Source organism: Mustelus asterias, unplaced genomic scaffold (genome assembly GCF_964213995.1).
Source record: "Mustelus asterias unplaced genomic scaffold, sMusAst1.hap1.1 HAP1_SCAFFOLD_957, whole genome shotgun sequence".
NCBI classification, from domain to species: domain Eukaryota; kingdom Metazoa; phylum Chordata; class Chondrichthyes; order Carcharhiniformes; family Triakidae; genus Mustelus; species Mustelus asterias.
The window spans coordinates 29,787-46,219 of NW_027590903.1; the positions used below are offsets into that span (position 1 = coordinate 29,787).

Here is a 16,433-nt window from a genome sequence, read left to right on the forward strand (position 1 = left end):
TGGCTCGATTGAGTGTTACACGTTAGCAAGGAACGAGCTGAAAAAGGGGCTTAGGAGAGCGAGGAGGGGACATGAGAAGTCCTTGGCGGGTCGGATCAAGGAAAACCCCAAGGCTTTTTACTCTTATGTGAAGAATAAAAGAATGACCAGGGTGAGGTTAGGGCCGGTCAAGGACAGTAGTGGGAACTTGTGTATGGAGTCAGTAGAGATAGGCGAGGTAATGAATGAATACTTTTCTTCAGTGTTCACCAAGGAGAGGGGCCATGTTTTTGAGGAAGAGAAGGTGTTACAGGCTAATAGGCTGGAGGAAATAGATGTTCGGAGGGAGGATGTCTTGGCAGTTTTGAATAAACTGAAGGTCGATAAGTCCCCTGGGCCTGATGAAATATATCCTAGGATTCTTTGGGAGGCAAGGGATGAGATTGCAGAGCCTTTGGCTTTGACCTTTGGGTCCTCACTGTCCACGGGGATGGTGCCAGAGGACTGGAGAGTGGCGAATGTTGTTCCTCTGTTTAAGAAAGGGAATAGAAATGACCCTGGTAATTATAGACCGGTTAGTCTTACTTCGGTGGTTGGTAAATTGATGGAAAAGGTCCTTCGAGATGGGATTTACGACCATTAAGAAAGATGCGGATTAATCCGGGATAGTCAGCACGGATTCGTGAAGGGCAAGTCGTGCCTCACAAATTGATTGAATTTTTTGAGGAGGTAACTAAGTGTGTTGATGAAGGTAGGGCAGTTGATGTCACATACATGGATTTTAGTAAGGCGTTTGATAAGGTCCCCCATGGTCGGCTTATGATGAAAGTGAGGAGGTGTTGGATAGAGGGAAAGTTGGCCGATTGGATAGGTAACTGGCTGTCTGATCGAAGACAGAGGGTGGTGGTGGATGGAAAATTTTCGGATTGGAGGCAGGTTGCTAGCGGAGTGCCGCAGGGATCACTGCTTGGTCCTCTGCTCTTTGTGATTTTTATTAATGACTTAGAAGAGGGCGCTGAAGGGTGGATCAGTAAATTTGCTGATGACACCAAGATTGGTGGAGTAGTGGATGAGGTGGAGGGCTGTTGTAGGCTGCAAAGAGACATAGATAGGATGCAAAGGTGGGCTGAAAAATGGCAAATGGAGTTTAACCCTGATAAATGTGAGGTGATTCATTTTGGTTGGACTAATTTAAATGTGGATTACAGGGTCAAAGGTCGGGTTCTGAAGACTGTGGAGGAACAGAGAGATCTTGGGGTCCATATCCACAGATCTCTAAAGGTTGCCACTCAAGTGGATAGAGCTGTGAAGAAGGCCTATAGTGTGTTAGCTTTTATTAACAGGGGGTTGGAGTTTAAGAGCCGTGGGGTTATGCTGCAACTGTACAGGACCTTGGTGAGACCACATTTGGAATATTGTGTGCAGTTCTGGTCACCTCACTATAAGAAGGATGTGGAAGCGCTGGAAAGAGTGCAGAGGAGATTTACCAGGATGCTGCCTGGTTTGGAGGGTAGGTCTTATGAGGAAAGGTTGAGGGAGCTAGGGCTGTTCTCTCTGGAGCGGAGGAGGCTGAGGGGAGACTTAATAGAGGTTTATAAAATGATGAAGGGGATAGATAAAGTGAACGTTCAAAGACTATTTCCTCGGGTGGATGGAGCTATTACAAGGGGGCATAACTATAGGGTTCATGGTGGGAGATATAGGAAGGATATCAGAGGTAGGTTCTTTACGCAGAGAGTGGTTGGGGTGTGGAATGGACTGCCTGCAGTGATAGTGGAGTCAGACACTTTAGGAACATTTAAGCGGTTATTGGATAGGCACATGGAGCACACCAGGATGATAGGGAGGGGGATAGCTTGATCTTGGTTTCAGATAAAGCTCGGCACAACATCGTGGGCCGAAGGGCCTGTTCTGTGCTGTACTGTTCTATGTTCTATGATTGTCCATGGATTGTGAGAGGTGCGTACAAACACTTTGACGTTCGTGTGCCTTCAAGAATTTTTTTTAAAAATCATGTTCTCTGCAGCTATAAGCAGCTTTTGTATTTCTCATTGTTGCCGGGCTGTCTGCAGGAAGTCCTTTTATTGCTGCTTCAATGGCTTAAATGGGGTCTTGTTTATTTTTACTCTGGGCCTCAGGTACTTCCTGGGATCTGTTTTATGACCCTGCGTTGTTAGGAGGAAAAATGATTGACAGGTCAGGTGACAAGATGCTTTCATCTTTAGTTTTGAGCTGCTGTTTTAGTTTCGAAGGTGTTTGGACATGAGACTGAAAGCAGTGTTTCTCTCTCTCTCTCTCCCTGGTAGTGGGAATTCTGCGAGCTAGCTGGAAGCAGGTCTCCTGGCCTTCGTGGAGTGAAAATTCTGCTGTTCATAGTTTGCTAGCTAGTAACTAGAGTCTCTCTCTCTCTCTCTCCCCCTGTGTTTTGGGAAGCTGATCTGACTTAAAGCTTCTCTGTCTGTGTGTCAAGGGAACTGCAGCATCCAACCAAGGAACTAAATTCCAGCATCACTTGAGCATTCGTATTTTCTGTGCTGAACCTGAGGCAAGGGCTTTGTTTAAGGGGGATTGTTTGGTTGGAACATTTCATATATTTGTTCAGGTTTATACAACATCATGGTTTTTTTTTCCTTGTTTGTAATTGGTAAAAGTAATTGCTACATGTGAACTGTATTGTTAAATAAGCTGCTTCAATAAGTTGTTTGACAAAAGCTCCCCAGTGGCTCATTTGAATCATACCTGAGATGGAACATCTCATGCTTATCCCAGCCAAATTCAAAATGCAAAACTTATGATCCAGGTGGACTTCATATAATGCTTTGGAGTTACTGACCTGAATTATAACACCACACTTACCCTGGACTTCGACTTGAAAATTGTGGTTTTTGAAGATAATTCCATTCATGACTCCAAATTTAAGGTAAACCGCTTCATACAAGCCACTGTCCTCCAATTGCATATCCTTCAGAGACAGAGATCCAGTCTCCATGTCAAACATCACTCGGGATTTAAAATATGAATTGATATCCAAGTCGCTGATTTTATCCAGAAACTCCACAATGACCCGATCTTGATAATAGTTTAAAAAGCGCCAGATGGTGATAAAGGAGTGATTGTGATTGATTTGCAGGAAGACAGATGAACCTACAAGGCTGTATACTTTGACTGGTTTTGGCGTGACATCTTCTCCTGAAAGAAAGGAATTAGTTGAGAGTAAGTTAAGAGACTTGCAGGAAAATGGGATTTCCTTTCTGCGTAAGTTATTCTCGAGGAAAAGAAATCGCTCGATCTCTTTGTCCTCAGTGAAAGGTTCAGCAACAAGACACGAGGACAAAAGTCAGGCACATTGAGCAGAATACTGAGCACACCTTGGCTCCAAATCTGGAAGGAGCGGTCAGGGTCGGAAAACCCTCAGTCCGAGAGAAACCTCTGCCCAGCTTTTTCAGAACTCCAGGCTGGAATCCCAACCATCAGGATTATGTCGCTCCCTCAGCATTGAAGTGGCTCTTCCCAAAGTCACAAATAGCATCCTGCAGAGAGGCAGAGCTGCCGGAGACATACGGCCAGGAGATGATAAGCAAAGGCTGAAGAATGAGAGCGACAGCTTGAACCTGAGAGAGAGGCAGAGCTGGGAGAGAGGCAGAGCTGGCAGAGCTGGGAGAGAGGCAGAACTGAGTGAGAGGCAGAGCTGGGAGAGATACACAGCCCAAGGAGAGAGAGAGAAACCTATAACTCTTACGCTTCTTAAATGTCGTGAGGGTTCCCGCCTTGACCCTCCTTTCAGGCAGTGAGTTCCAGATTCCCACCACCCACTGGGTGAAAAGGTTTCTCCTCAAATTCCTTCCTTCCCCTTACCTTAAATCTCTGCCCCCTGGTTATTGATCCCTCAACTAAGGGGTAAAGTGTCTTCCTATCCACCCTATCTATAATCCCTCAAAATTTTGTACATCCCGATGAGGTCCTTCTCTGCTCTCAGGAAAACAACCCCAGCCTAACCAGCCTCCCTTCATAGCTGGAATGCTCCACCCCAGGCAGCATCCTGGTGAATCTCCTCTGCACCCTCTCCAGTGCAATCACATCTTTCCGATAGTGTGGTGACCAGAACTGCGCACAGTACTCTAGCTATGGCCTAACCAGCGTTTTAGACAGCTCCATCGTAACCTCCTTGCTCTTATATTTGATGCCTCGGCTAATAACAGCAAGTATCCCATATGCCTTCTCAACCACCTTATCTACCTGTCCTGCTGCCTTCAGGGATCTATGGACAGGCATCCCAAACTCCCTCTGGTCCTCCATCCTAGCATCCTAGTACTCATTGTCTATTTCCTTGCCCTGTTATTGCTCCCAAAATGCATCACCTCATCATTTTCAGGGTTACAGTTCATTTGCAGTTATAGTCAGAGAGGTTTACAGCATGGAAACAGGCCCTTCGGCCCAACTTGTCCATCCTGCCCCTTTTTTAAACCCCTAAACTAGTCCCAATTGACCGCGTTTGGCCCATATCATTCTATGCCATCTTACCCATGTAACTACTTTGTGACTGTCTAAATGCTTTTAAAAAGACAAAATTGTACCTGCCCCTATTACTACCTCTGGCAGCTTGTTCCAGACACTCACCACGCTCTGTGTGAAAATATTGCCCCTCTGGACCCTTTGTATCACTCCCCTCTCACCTTAAACCTATGCCCTCTAGTTTTAGACTTCCCTATCTTTGGGAAAAGATATGACTATCTATCTGATCTGTGCCCCTCATTATTTTATAGACCTCTATAAGGTCACCCCTCAGCCTCCTACGCTCCAGAGAAAAAATTCCCAGTCTATCCAGCCTCTCCTTATAACTCAAACCATCAATTCTCGGTAGCATCCTAGTAAATCTTTTCTGCACTCTTTCTAGTTTAATAATATCCTTTCTATAATAGGGTGACCAGAATTGCACACACTATTCCAAATGTGGCCTCACCAATGTCTTGTACAACTTCAACAAGACGTCCCAATTCCTGTATTCAATGTTCTGACCAATGAAACCAAGCATGCCGAATGCCTTCTTCACCACTCTGTCCACCTGTGACTCCACTTTCAAGGAGCTATGAACCTGTACCCCTAGATCTCTTTGTTCTATAACTCTCTCCAACGCCCTACCATTAACTGAGTAAGTCCTGCCTTGGTTCGATCGACCAAAATGCATCACCTCGCATTTATCTAAATTAAACTCCATCTGCCATTCATCAGCCCACTGGCCCAATTGATCAAGATCCTGTCGCAATTGGAGATAACCTTCTTCACTGTCCGCTATGCCACCAATCTTTTGTCATCTGCAAACTTACTAACCATGCCTCCTATAGTCTCATCCAAATCATTAATATAACTGCCAAATAACAGTGGACCCAGAACCGATCCCTGGTCACAGGCCTCCAGTTTGATAAACAACCCTCTACAACCACCCTCTGTCTTCTGTCATCAAGCCAATTTTGTATCCATTTGGCTACCTCACCCTGGATCCGGTGAGATTTAACCTTATGCAACAACCTACCATGCAGTACCTTGTCAAAGGCCTTGCTAAAGTCCATGTAGACAACATCAACTGCACTGCCCTCATCTACCTTCTTGGTTATCCCTTCAAAAAACTCAATCAAATTTGTGAGACATGATTTTCCACTCACAAAGCCATGCTGACTGTCCCTAATCAGTCCTTGTGTCTCTAAATGCCTGTAGGTCCTGTCTCTCAAAATACCTTCCAACAACTTACCCACCACAGATGTGAGGCTCACTGGCCTGTAGTTCCCAGGCTTTTCCCTGCAGCCCTTTTTAAACAAAGGCACAACATTTGTCACTCTCCAATCTTCAGGCACCTCACTTGTGACTATTTATGATTCAAATATCTCTGCTAGGGGACCCGCAATTTCCTCCCTAGCCTCTCACGATGTCCTGGGATACACTTCATCAGGTTCCGGGGATTTATCTACCTTGATGCGCTTTAAGACTTCCAGCACTTCCTTCTCTGTTATATGTATACTCCTCAAGACATCACTATTTATTTTCCCGAGTTCCCTAAGAAGGCATTCGGCATGCTTGGTTTCATCAGTCAGAACATTGAATACAGGAGTTGGAATGTCTTGTTGAAGTTGTACAAGACATTGGTAAGGCCACACTTAGAATAGTTTGTGCAATTCTGGTCACCCTATTATAGAAAGGATATTATTAAATTGGAAAGAGTGCAGAAAAGATTTACTAGGATGCTATCGGGACTTGATGGATTGAGTTATAAGGAGAGGCTGGATAGACTGGGACTTCTTTCTCTGGAGCGTAGGAGGCTGAGGGGGTGACCTTATAGAGGTCTATAAAATAATAAGGGGCATAGATCATCTAGATAATCATTATCTTTTCCCAAAGGTAGGGGAGTCTAAAGCTAGAGGACATAGGTTTAAGGTGAGAGGGGAGAGATACACAAGTGTCCAGAGGGGCAGTTTTTCACACAGAAGGTGGTGAGTGTCTGGAACAAGCTACCAGAGGTAGTAGTAGAGGCGGGTACAATTTTGTCTTTTAAAAAGCATTTAGACAGTTACATGGGTAAGATGGGTATAGAGGGATATGGGCCAAATGCGGGCAATTGGGATTAGTTTAGGGGTTTTAAAAAAAAGGGTGGCATGGACAAGTTGGGCCGAAGGGCCTATTTCCATGCTGTAAACCTCTATGACTCTAACATCCTTGCTTTTCTCAACAGTGAGGAATTCTCATTTAGGATCTCGCCCATCTCTTGTGGATCCGCACATAGGTGAGCTTGTTGATCCTTAAAAGGTCCTACTCCTTCCCTTGTTACCCTTTTGCCCTTTATGTATTTGTAGAAGCTTTTTGGATTCTCCTTTGCCTTATCTGCCAAACCAATCTCATGTCCCCTTTTTGCCCTCCTGATTTCTCTCTTAACTTTACTCCTAAACCCCCTGTACTCTTCAAGGGATTCACTTGATCCTAGCTGCCTATGCATGTCCTGTGCCGCCTTCTTCTTGACCAGGGCCTCAATATCCTGAGTCATCCAGGGTTCCCTATTTCTACCAGCCTTGCCCTTCACTCTAAGAGGAATGTGTTTACCCTGAACCCTGGTTAACACACTTTTGAAAGTCTCCCACTTACCAGACGTCCCTTTGCCTTCCCACACACTCCCCCAATTAACTGTTGAAAGTTCCTGCTATCAAAATTGGCCTTCCCCAATTTAGAATTTTAATTTTTGGGCCAGACTTATCATTCTCCATAGCTATCTTAAAACTAATAGAATTATGGTCACTGGTCCCACAGTGATCCCTCACTAACGCTTCTGTCACCTGCCCTTCCTTATTTCCCAAGGGGAGGTCTGTCTTGTCTACATCATCTTGTAATCTAAGGCTTTCCTCCTCACTATCTACCACACCATGTCAGTAGCCTGTAAGCTTACTGACACTCACGTCTAGATCATTAATCTACATTACAAACAGCAAGGGAGCCAAGCCCTCAGTGTCACAAGATTCACCAACAAGATGTGTGGGGTCCATCAGATCTGACGCCCCTGCAGCAAATGACACCTGCGCGCCCCCTACCCTTCCCCCGCATCGGCCTCACTGGCATCACGGCAGGGTGATGGGCCTGACTGGCGATTGTAGCGAGTTCCCTGTCCAGGCAGGAGGATGATGACGACTCGCTATGCGGCACGCTGTGATGCTACCCTGGTGCCACACAAGTCTGACTCCTACCTGTTTTCCAACTGCACACTGGCACCCGGGATCACATCTGAGTGAGGGTCAGGGGCGTCACCATGTATGCACCCAATACCCTGGGGCTGGGGGTGGCAGTGCTGGAGGGGGGCTGGCAATCTCAGTGGCTGGGGGCATCCTGATGACGATGCCATCAGGACTGTCTGTCACTGGGTTACCAGTGAACTGGGAACAGGGATAACCTGGGAACAGGAATATCCACTGCTTGCTGAAGTCTAGGTCTGAGGATTTCGAGTCAGACGACCCTGACCAATACAAGAAAGCCAGATTTGATCTAAGGAGATCCATCAAAGGTTACTGTGGGAGGCGAGGGAGGAGATTGCGGAGCCTTTGGCGATGATCTTTGCATCGTCGATGGAGACGGGAGAGGTTCCGGAGGATTGGAGGATTGCAGATGTGGTCCCTATATTCAAGAAAGGGAACAGGGACAGCCCGGGAAATTACCGACCGGTGAGTCTAACCTCAGTGGTTGGTAAGTTGATGGAGAGGATCCTGAGAGACAGGATTTATGATCATCTAGAGAAGTTTAGTATGATCAAAAGTAGTCAGCACGGCTTTGTCAAGGGCAGGTCGTGCCTTACGAGCCTGGTTGAGTTCTTTGAAAATGTGACCAAACACATTGACGAAGGAAGAGCGGTGGATGTGGTCTATATGGACTTCAGCAAGGCATTCGATAAGGTCCCCCATGCAAGACTTCTTGAGAAAGTGAGAGGGCATGGGATCCAAGGGGCTGTTGCCTTGTGGATCCAGAACTGGCTTGCCTGCAGAAGGCAGAGAGTGGCTGTGGAGGGGTCTTTCTCTGCATGGAGGTCAGTGACCAGTGGAGTGCCCCAGGGATCTGTTCTGGGACCCTTGCTGTTTGTCATTTTCATAAATGACCTGGATGAGGAAGTGGAGGGATGGGTTGGTAAGTTTGCTGACGACACCAAGGTAGGTGGTGTTGTGGATAGTTTGGAGGGATGTCAGAAGTTGCAGCGAGACATAGATAGAATGCAAGACTGGGCGGAGAAGTGGCAGATGGACTTCAACCCGGATAAGTGTGTAGTGATCCATTTTGGCAGATCCAATGGGATGAAGCAGCAGTATAATATGAAGGGTACCATTCTTAGCAGTGTAGAGGATCAGAAGGACCTTGGGGTCCGGGTCCATAGGACTCTTAAATCGGCCTCGCAGGTGGAGGATGCGGTCAAGAAGGCGTACGGCGTACTAGCCTTCATTAATCGAGGGATTGAGTTTAGGAGTCGGGAGATAATGCTGCAGCTTTATAGGACCCTGGTTAGACCCCACTTGGAGTACTGCGCGCAGTTCTGGTCACCTCATTACAGGAAAGATGTTGAAGCCATTGAAAGGGTGCAGAGGAGATTTACAAGGATGTTGCCTGGATTGGGGGGCATGCCTTATGAGGATAGGTTGAGGGAGCTTGGTCTCTTCTCCCTGGAGAGACGAAGGATGAGAGGTGACCTGATAGAGGTTTACAAGATGTTGAGAGGTCTGGATAGGGTAGACTCTCAGAGGCTATTTCCAAGGGCTGAAATGGTTGCTACGAGAGGACACAGGTTTAAGGTGCTGGGGGGTAGGTACAGAGGAGATGTCAGGGGTAAGTTTTTCACTCAGAGGGTGGTGGGTGAGTGGAATCGGCTGACGTCGGTGGTGGTGGAGGCAAACTCGTTGGGGTCTTTTAAGAGACTTCTGGATGAGTACATGGGATTTAATGGGATTGAGGGCGATAGATAGGCCTAGAGGTAGGGATATGATCGGCGCAACTTGTGGGCCGAAGGGCCTGTTTGTGCTGTGGCTTTCTATGTTCTATGTTCTATGCCAAAAGACAATACCAGACCAAGCTAGAGTCCCAGGCTAGCCACACCGACCCCCGCCAACTATGGCAAGGTCTGCAAGTCACAACAGGCTACAAGGTGAAGACATGTAAAATCGCCGGCTCCAACGCACCTCTCCCTGATGAGCTCAATGCATTCTACGCCCGTTTTGAGTAAGAGGTCAGCGAGTGCAAGCCCTCCACCCTGGAAGCCCTGGATGAAGCTGTATCTGGGGTCACCATTACAGATGTCAGAGCAGCTTTCTCGAAGGTCAACCCACAGAAAGGACTTGACCTTTCTGGTGGGGTACCCGGACGAGCACTCAGATCCTGCGCGGATCAGCTGACGGGAGTATTCACAGACATCTTCAACCTCTCTTTACAACAATCTGAGCTCCCTATCTGCTTCAAGAAGACCACTATCATCCCGATACCTAAGAAAAGCCAGGCAGCCTTAATGACTATCGGCCGGTGGCTCTGACATCCATCATTATGAAGTGCTTCAAAAGGTTAGTCACGGCACAAATCAATTTCAGCCTCCCGGACTACCTGGATCCACTACAGTTCACCTACCGCCGCAACAGGTCCACAGCAGACGCCATCTCCCTGGCCCTGCACTCAACCCTGGAACACCTAGATAACAAGGACACCTAGGAAGACTCCTATTTATTGACTACAGCTCAGCCTTCAACACTATTATTCCCACGAAATACATCTCCAAACTCCGGGGCCTGGGTCTCGGCACCTCCCTCTGCGACTGGATCCTGAACTTCCTAACTCACAGACCACAATCAGTAAGGATAGGCAACAACACCTCCTCCACGATCATCCGCAACACCGGTGCCCCACAAGGCAGTGTTCTCAGCCCCTTACGATACTCATAATATACCTATGACTGTGTGGCCAAATTCCCCTCCAATTCGATTTTCAAGTTTGCTAATGACAACCATACTGGGTTAAATCTCAAACAATGACGAGACAGAGTACAGGAATAAGATGGAGCATCGGGGTGAACTGCTGTGGCAACAATAATCTCTCCCACATTGTCAACAAAACGAAGGAGATTGTCATCGACTTCAGGAAGCGTAAAGGAGAACATGTCTGAAATAGGGGCTTAGGAGAGCTAGGAGGGGGCATGAGAAGTCCTTGGCGGGTCGGATCAAGGAAAACCCCAAGGCTTTTTACTCTTATGTGAGGAATAAAAGAATGACCAGGGTGAGGTTAGGGCCGGTCAAGGACAGTAGTGGGAACTTGTGTATGGAGTCAGTAGAGATAGGAGAGGTGATGAATGAATACTTTTCTTCAGTGTTCACCAAGGAGAGGGGCCATGCCTTTGAGGAAGAGAAGGTGTTACAGGCTAATAGGCTGGAGGAAATAGATGTTCGGAGGGAGGGTGGTTGGTAAGTTGATGGAAAAGGTCCTTTGGGATGGGATTTACGACCATTTAGAAAGATGCGGATTAATCCGGGATAGTCAGCACGGATTTGTGAAGGGCAAGTCGTGCCTCACAAATTTGATAGAATTTTTGAGGAGGTAACTAAGCGTGTTGATGAAGGTAGGGCAGTTGATGTCATATACATGGATTTTAGTAAGGCGTTTGATAAGGTCCTCCATGGTCGGCTTATGATGAAAGTAAGGAGGTGTGGGATAGAGGGAAAGTTGGCCGATTGGATAGGTAACTGGCTGTCTGATCGAAGGTAGTCATGATGTGGAGATGCCGGCGTTGGACTGGGGTAAACACAGTAAGAAGTTTAACAGTTTAACAGAAGTTTAGCTCCCCTTGGAGCTCCGAAAGCTTGTGTGGCTTTTGCTACCAAATAAACCTGTTGGACTTTAACCTGGTGTTGTTAAACTTCTTACTATCTGATCGAAGACAGAGAGTGGTGGTGGATGGAAAATTTTCGGACTGGAAGCAGGTTGCTAGCGGAGTGCCGCAGGGATCGGTGCTTGGTCTTCTGCTATTTGTGATTTTTATTAATGACTTAGAGGAGGGGGCTGAAGGGTGGATCAGTAAATTTGCTGATGACACCAAGATTGGTGGAGTAGTGGATGAGGTGGAGGGCTGTTGTAGACTGCAAAGAGACATAGATAGGATGCAAAGCTGGGCTGAAAAATGGCAAATGGAGTTTAACCCTGATAAAGGTGAGGTGATTCATTTTGGTAGGACTAATTTAAATGTGGATTACAGGCTCAAAGGTAGGGTTCTAAAGACTGTGGAGAAACAGAGAGATCTTGGGGTCCATATCCACAGATCTCTAAAGGTTGCCAGTCAAGTGGATAGAGCTGTGAAGAAGACCTATAGTGTGTTAGCTTTTATTAACAGGGGGTTGGAGTTTAAGAGCCGTGGGGTTATGCTGCAACTGTACAGGACCTTGGTGAGACCACATTTGGAATATTGTGTGCAGTTCTGGTCACCTCACTATAAGATGTGGAAGCGCTGGAAAGAGTGCAAAGGAGATTTACCAGGATGCTGCCTGGTTTGGAGGGGAGGTCTTATGAGGAAAGGTTGAGGGAGCTGGGGCTGTTCTCTCTGGAGCGGAGGAGGTTGAGGGGAGACTTAATAGAGGTTTATAAAATGATGAAGGGGATAGATAGAGTGAACGTTCAAAGACTATTTCCTCGGGTGGATGGAGCTATTACAAGGGGGCATAACTATAGGGTTCATGGTGGGAGATACGGGAAGGATATCAGAGTTAGGTTCTTTACGCAGAGAGTGGTTGGGGTGTGGAATGGACTGCCTGCAGTGATAGTGGAGTCAGACACTTTAGGAACATTTAAGCGGTTATTGGATAGGCACATGGAGCACACCAGGATGATAGGGAGTGGGATAGCTTGATCTTGGTTTCAGATAAAGCTCGGCACAACATCATGGGCCGAAGGGCCTGTTCTGTGCTGTACTGTTCTATGTTCTATGTTTTATGTTTTATGTCCCTGTCTATGTCAATAGGGACGAAGTAGAAATGGTTGAAAGCTTCAGGTTTTAAGGTCCAGATCACCAACAACCTGTCCTGGTCCCCCCCATGCCGACACTATAGTTAAGAAAGCCCCACCAATGCCTCTACTTTCTCAGAAGACTAAGGAAATTTGGCATGTCCGCTACGACTCTCATCAACTTTTCCAGATGCACCATAGAAAACATTTTTTCTGGATGTATCACAGCTTGGTCTGGCTCCTGCTCTGCCCAAGACCACAGCATCTTCCCTGCTGCCATCACACTTTAGAATGGACCTACCTCGCATTAAGTTGATCTTTCTCTACACCCTAGCTCTGACTGTAACACTGCATTCTGCACCCTCTCCTTTCCTTCTCTATGAATGGTAAGCTTTGTCTGTACAGTGCGCAAGAAACAACACTTTTCACTGTATACTAATACATGCAACAATAATAAATCAAATCGAATCAAATCACTGTGGGGCTTACGGGACTCCCCCAGTACTGGACCTGCTCGGGGGGCCAGCCAGGACTGGGGCAGAGGAACTCAGGCCGCTGAGACCCCCACCTCCGCCCCCCCCCGCGACTGATGAGGGCCAGTGACCTCGCAACCCAAATGATATTTTCGGATGAGCGCTTGGTGTACCATGGCAGTCCAGGGTCTGGCACAGGTGCTGGGAGCTGGGAATCGCAGACTTGGTGGACTGAAGGACCTCTCTCGCGCAGAACGACGCTACGAGCTTCTATGCGTACGGTCGGGGAACGGAAATCCCTGTGGGAGATGGCGGATCACAGACAGATCAGTCAGCAGCTGGGAGTGCAACAACATCCATGAGGGAGATTTTAAATTGCCAATAACCACATGCCTCATTCCTGCACACCTTCAGCCATGCCCTCTCAGTGACCCTACAACATCTGAACCTTCCGCAGCCTACCGCTGCGTCTAGGTCCTCCCCTCCCCCCCCCCTCATCCCTCGCCCTTCCTACAGGATGCACATTTGAAGTGGAGGCAGTCAGCTGTTTGTCAGGCCCCATGATACACTTGCTGGGCATTCCCTGGGAGGGAATGGGGGGGGGTACCTGGAGGGCCCGGATGGCTTTTGAGTGTCGCAGATGTAGCCACGCCACCCTGTTCAGCCCACTGCCTATGGGGTGCACCGGTACCAGGAAGGGGGGGGACTCAGAAGGGCTAGGGACAGCTGGAGTCTCCAGGGTGGAAGGCCCCGGCCTGAGCTCCAGTGCCTCCTCCTCCATCGGGGTGCCCATGGGCCCCTGGGATGTTCCATGGGAGAGCGGGGCAGCCGGAGTGACCTGGCCCTGCCAGTCCTGGAGGCCCAAATGCGTCTGCACCATGGTGCGTGAGCCCTTGGCGATGGCCCTCCGAGTCTTGGAGCAAGCTTGGGTGCCTCTCAGTGATAGTCCTCTGAACCTGGGCCAAGGCCACAGCTATGACGCGCAGTGACTGGGCCATCCTCAGTTCTATGCAGGCATGACCCACCTGATAAAATTATAGCATTTTCCAAATCGCTCAATGTCATCATTTCATTCAGTATTGGTAATTGTTTGAGTTTCAATTGGTTCAATCGATGTTCCTGATGCTCCCATGGTTTTCTCGGACTGTCCACCATGTGAATCTCTTTCTTAGCTGTGAGTGTGGAAGCAAAATAAATGAGTCAGCCATTTCCTTATTTGCATCGAGGTTCTCAGCAGTTTTCAGAGTGTACATTGTTCCTGACTCGCTTTTTCTCCTATTTTCCAGCCAATACTCTTTGCTTTGTCACTCTGGCCAGTATAACGCTAAATTCCTTTTTGAACGCTGTCTTCAAACCTGCTAGCAAATTTAACAGGGGAGGCGATGGCCTAGTGGTATTATAAGAACAAAGAAAATTACAGAAAATTACAGCACTGCAACAGGCCCTTCGGCCCTCCAAACCTGCACTGGCCATGCTGCCCGACTGAACTAAAACCCCCTACCCTTCCAGGGACCATATCCCTCTCTTCCCATCCTATTTATTTATTTGTCCAGACACCCCTTAAAAGTCACTATCGTATGTGCTTCCAATACCTCCCCTGACAGCGAGTTCCAGGCACCCACCACCCTCTGGGTAAAAAACTTGCCTCGTACATCTCCTTTAAACCTTGCCCCTCGCACCTTAAACCTGTGCCCCCTAGTAATTGACTCTTCCATCCTGGGAAAATGCTTCTGACTATCCACTCTGTCCATGCCCCTCATAATCTTGTAGACTTCTATCAGATCTCCCCTCAACCTCCATCGTTCCAGTGAGAACAAACCAAGTTTCTCCAACCTCTCCTCATAGCTAATGCCCTCCATACCAGGCAACATCCTGGTAAATCTTTTCTGTACCCTCTCCAAAGCCTCCACATCCTTCTGGTAGTGTGGCGACCAGAATTTCAAGTGTGGCCTAACTAAGTTCAATAAAGCTGTCACATGACCTGCCAATTTTTAAACTCAATGCCCCGGCCGATGAAGGCAAACATCCCGTCTGCCTTCTTGACTACCTTCTCCACCTGCATTGCCACTTGCTCTTTATATATGTGTAAAAAGCCTTGGGATTTTCCTTAATCCTGTTAGCCAATGACTTTTCATGACCCTTTTAACCCTCCTTATTCCTTGCCTAAGTTCCTTTCTACTTTCCTTGTATTCCACACTTGCTTCGTGTGTTCCCAGCCTCCCAGCTTTGACAAATGCTTTCTTTTTCTCTTTGACTAGGCTCACAATATCTCTCGTTATCCCCAAGGTTCCCGAAACTTGCCATGCTTATCCTTCATCCTTACAGGAATGTGCCGGTCCTGAATCCCTATCAACTTACACTTGAAAGCCTCCCACATGCAGATGTTGATTTGCCCTCAAACATCTGCCCCCAATCTACATTCTTCAGTTTCTGCCTAATATTGTTGTAATTAGCCTTCCCCCAATTTAGCACCTTCACTTGAGGACTACTCTTATCTTTATCCATCAGTACCTTAAAGCTTACTGAGTTGTGGTCACTGTTCCCGAACTGCTCCCCTACTGAAACATCAACCACCTGGCCAGGCTCATTCCCCAATACCAGGTTCAGTACGGCCCCTTCCCTAGTTAGAATCATAGAAACCCTATAGTGTAGATAGAGGCCATCTGGCCCATCGAGTCTGCACCGACCACAATCCCACCCAGGCCCTACCCCCATATCCCTACACATTTAGCCGCTAATCCCTCTAACCTACACATCTCAGGACACTAAGGGGCAATTTTAGCATAGCCAATCAACCTAACCCGCACATCTTTGGACTATCAACCTAACCAGCACATCTTTGGACTATCTACCTAACCAGCACATCTTTGGACTATCTACATACTTTTCAAGAAGCCCTCCTGGATGTTCCTTACAAACTCTGCCCCATCCATGCCCCGAGCACTAAGTGAGTCCCAGCCAATATAGGGGAAGTTAAAATCTCCCATCACAACAACCCTGCTACTTTTACACCTTGCCAAAATCTGCCTATATATATCTGTTCCTCAATCTTCCGCTGGCTGTTGGACGGCCTATTATAAACCCTCAACATTGTGACTACACATAAGAACATAAGAAATAGGGGCAGGAGTAGGCCATCTAGCCCCTCGAGCCTGCCCCACCATTCAATAAGATCATGGCTGATCTGAAGTGGATCAGTTCCACTTACCGCCTGATCCCTATAACCCCTAATTGCCTTACCGATCAGGAATCCATCTATCCGTGATTTAAACATATTCAACGAGGTAACCTCCACCACTTCAGTGGGCAGAGAATTCCAGGGATTCACCATCTTCTGAGAGAAGAAGTTCCTCCTCAACTCTGTCCTAAACTGACCTCCCTTTATTTTGAGGCTGTGCCCTCTAGTTCTAGCTTCCTTTCTAAGTGGAAAGAATCTCTCCACCTCTACCCTATCCAGCCCCTTCATTATCTTATAGGTCTCTATAAGATCCCCCC

The 16,433-nt window shown here is 47.5% G+C and overlaps 1 protein-coding gene across 1 annotated transcript in view; it reads right to left on the reverse strand.

Annotated features, from left to right (window-relative positions):
• Positions 1 to 16,433, reverse strand: part of LOC144487660 (uncharacterized) — a 48,922-nt gene that overhangs the window by 18,202 nt on the left and 14,287 nt on the right. Inside the window, exons 3-4 of the mRNA XM_078205743.1 lie at positions 13,964 to 14,110; positions 2,836 to 3,168 (exon numbers count right to left, since the gene is read on the reverse strand). Coding sequence (XP_078061869.1) covers positions 2,836 to 3,168; positions 13,964 to 14,110 — 480 coding nt within the window. The remainder of the gene's footprint in view (positions 1 to 2,835; positions 3,169 to 13,963; positions 14,111 to 16,433) is intronic.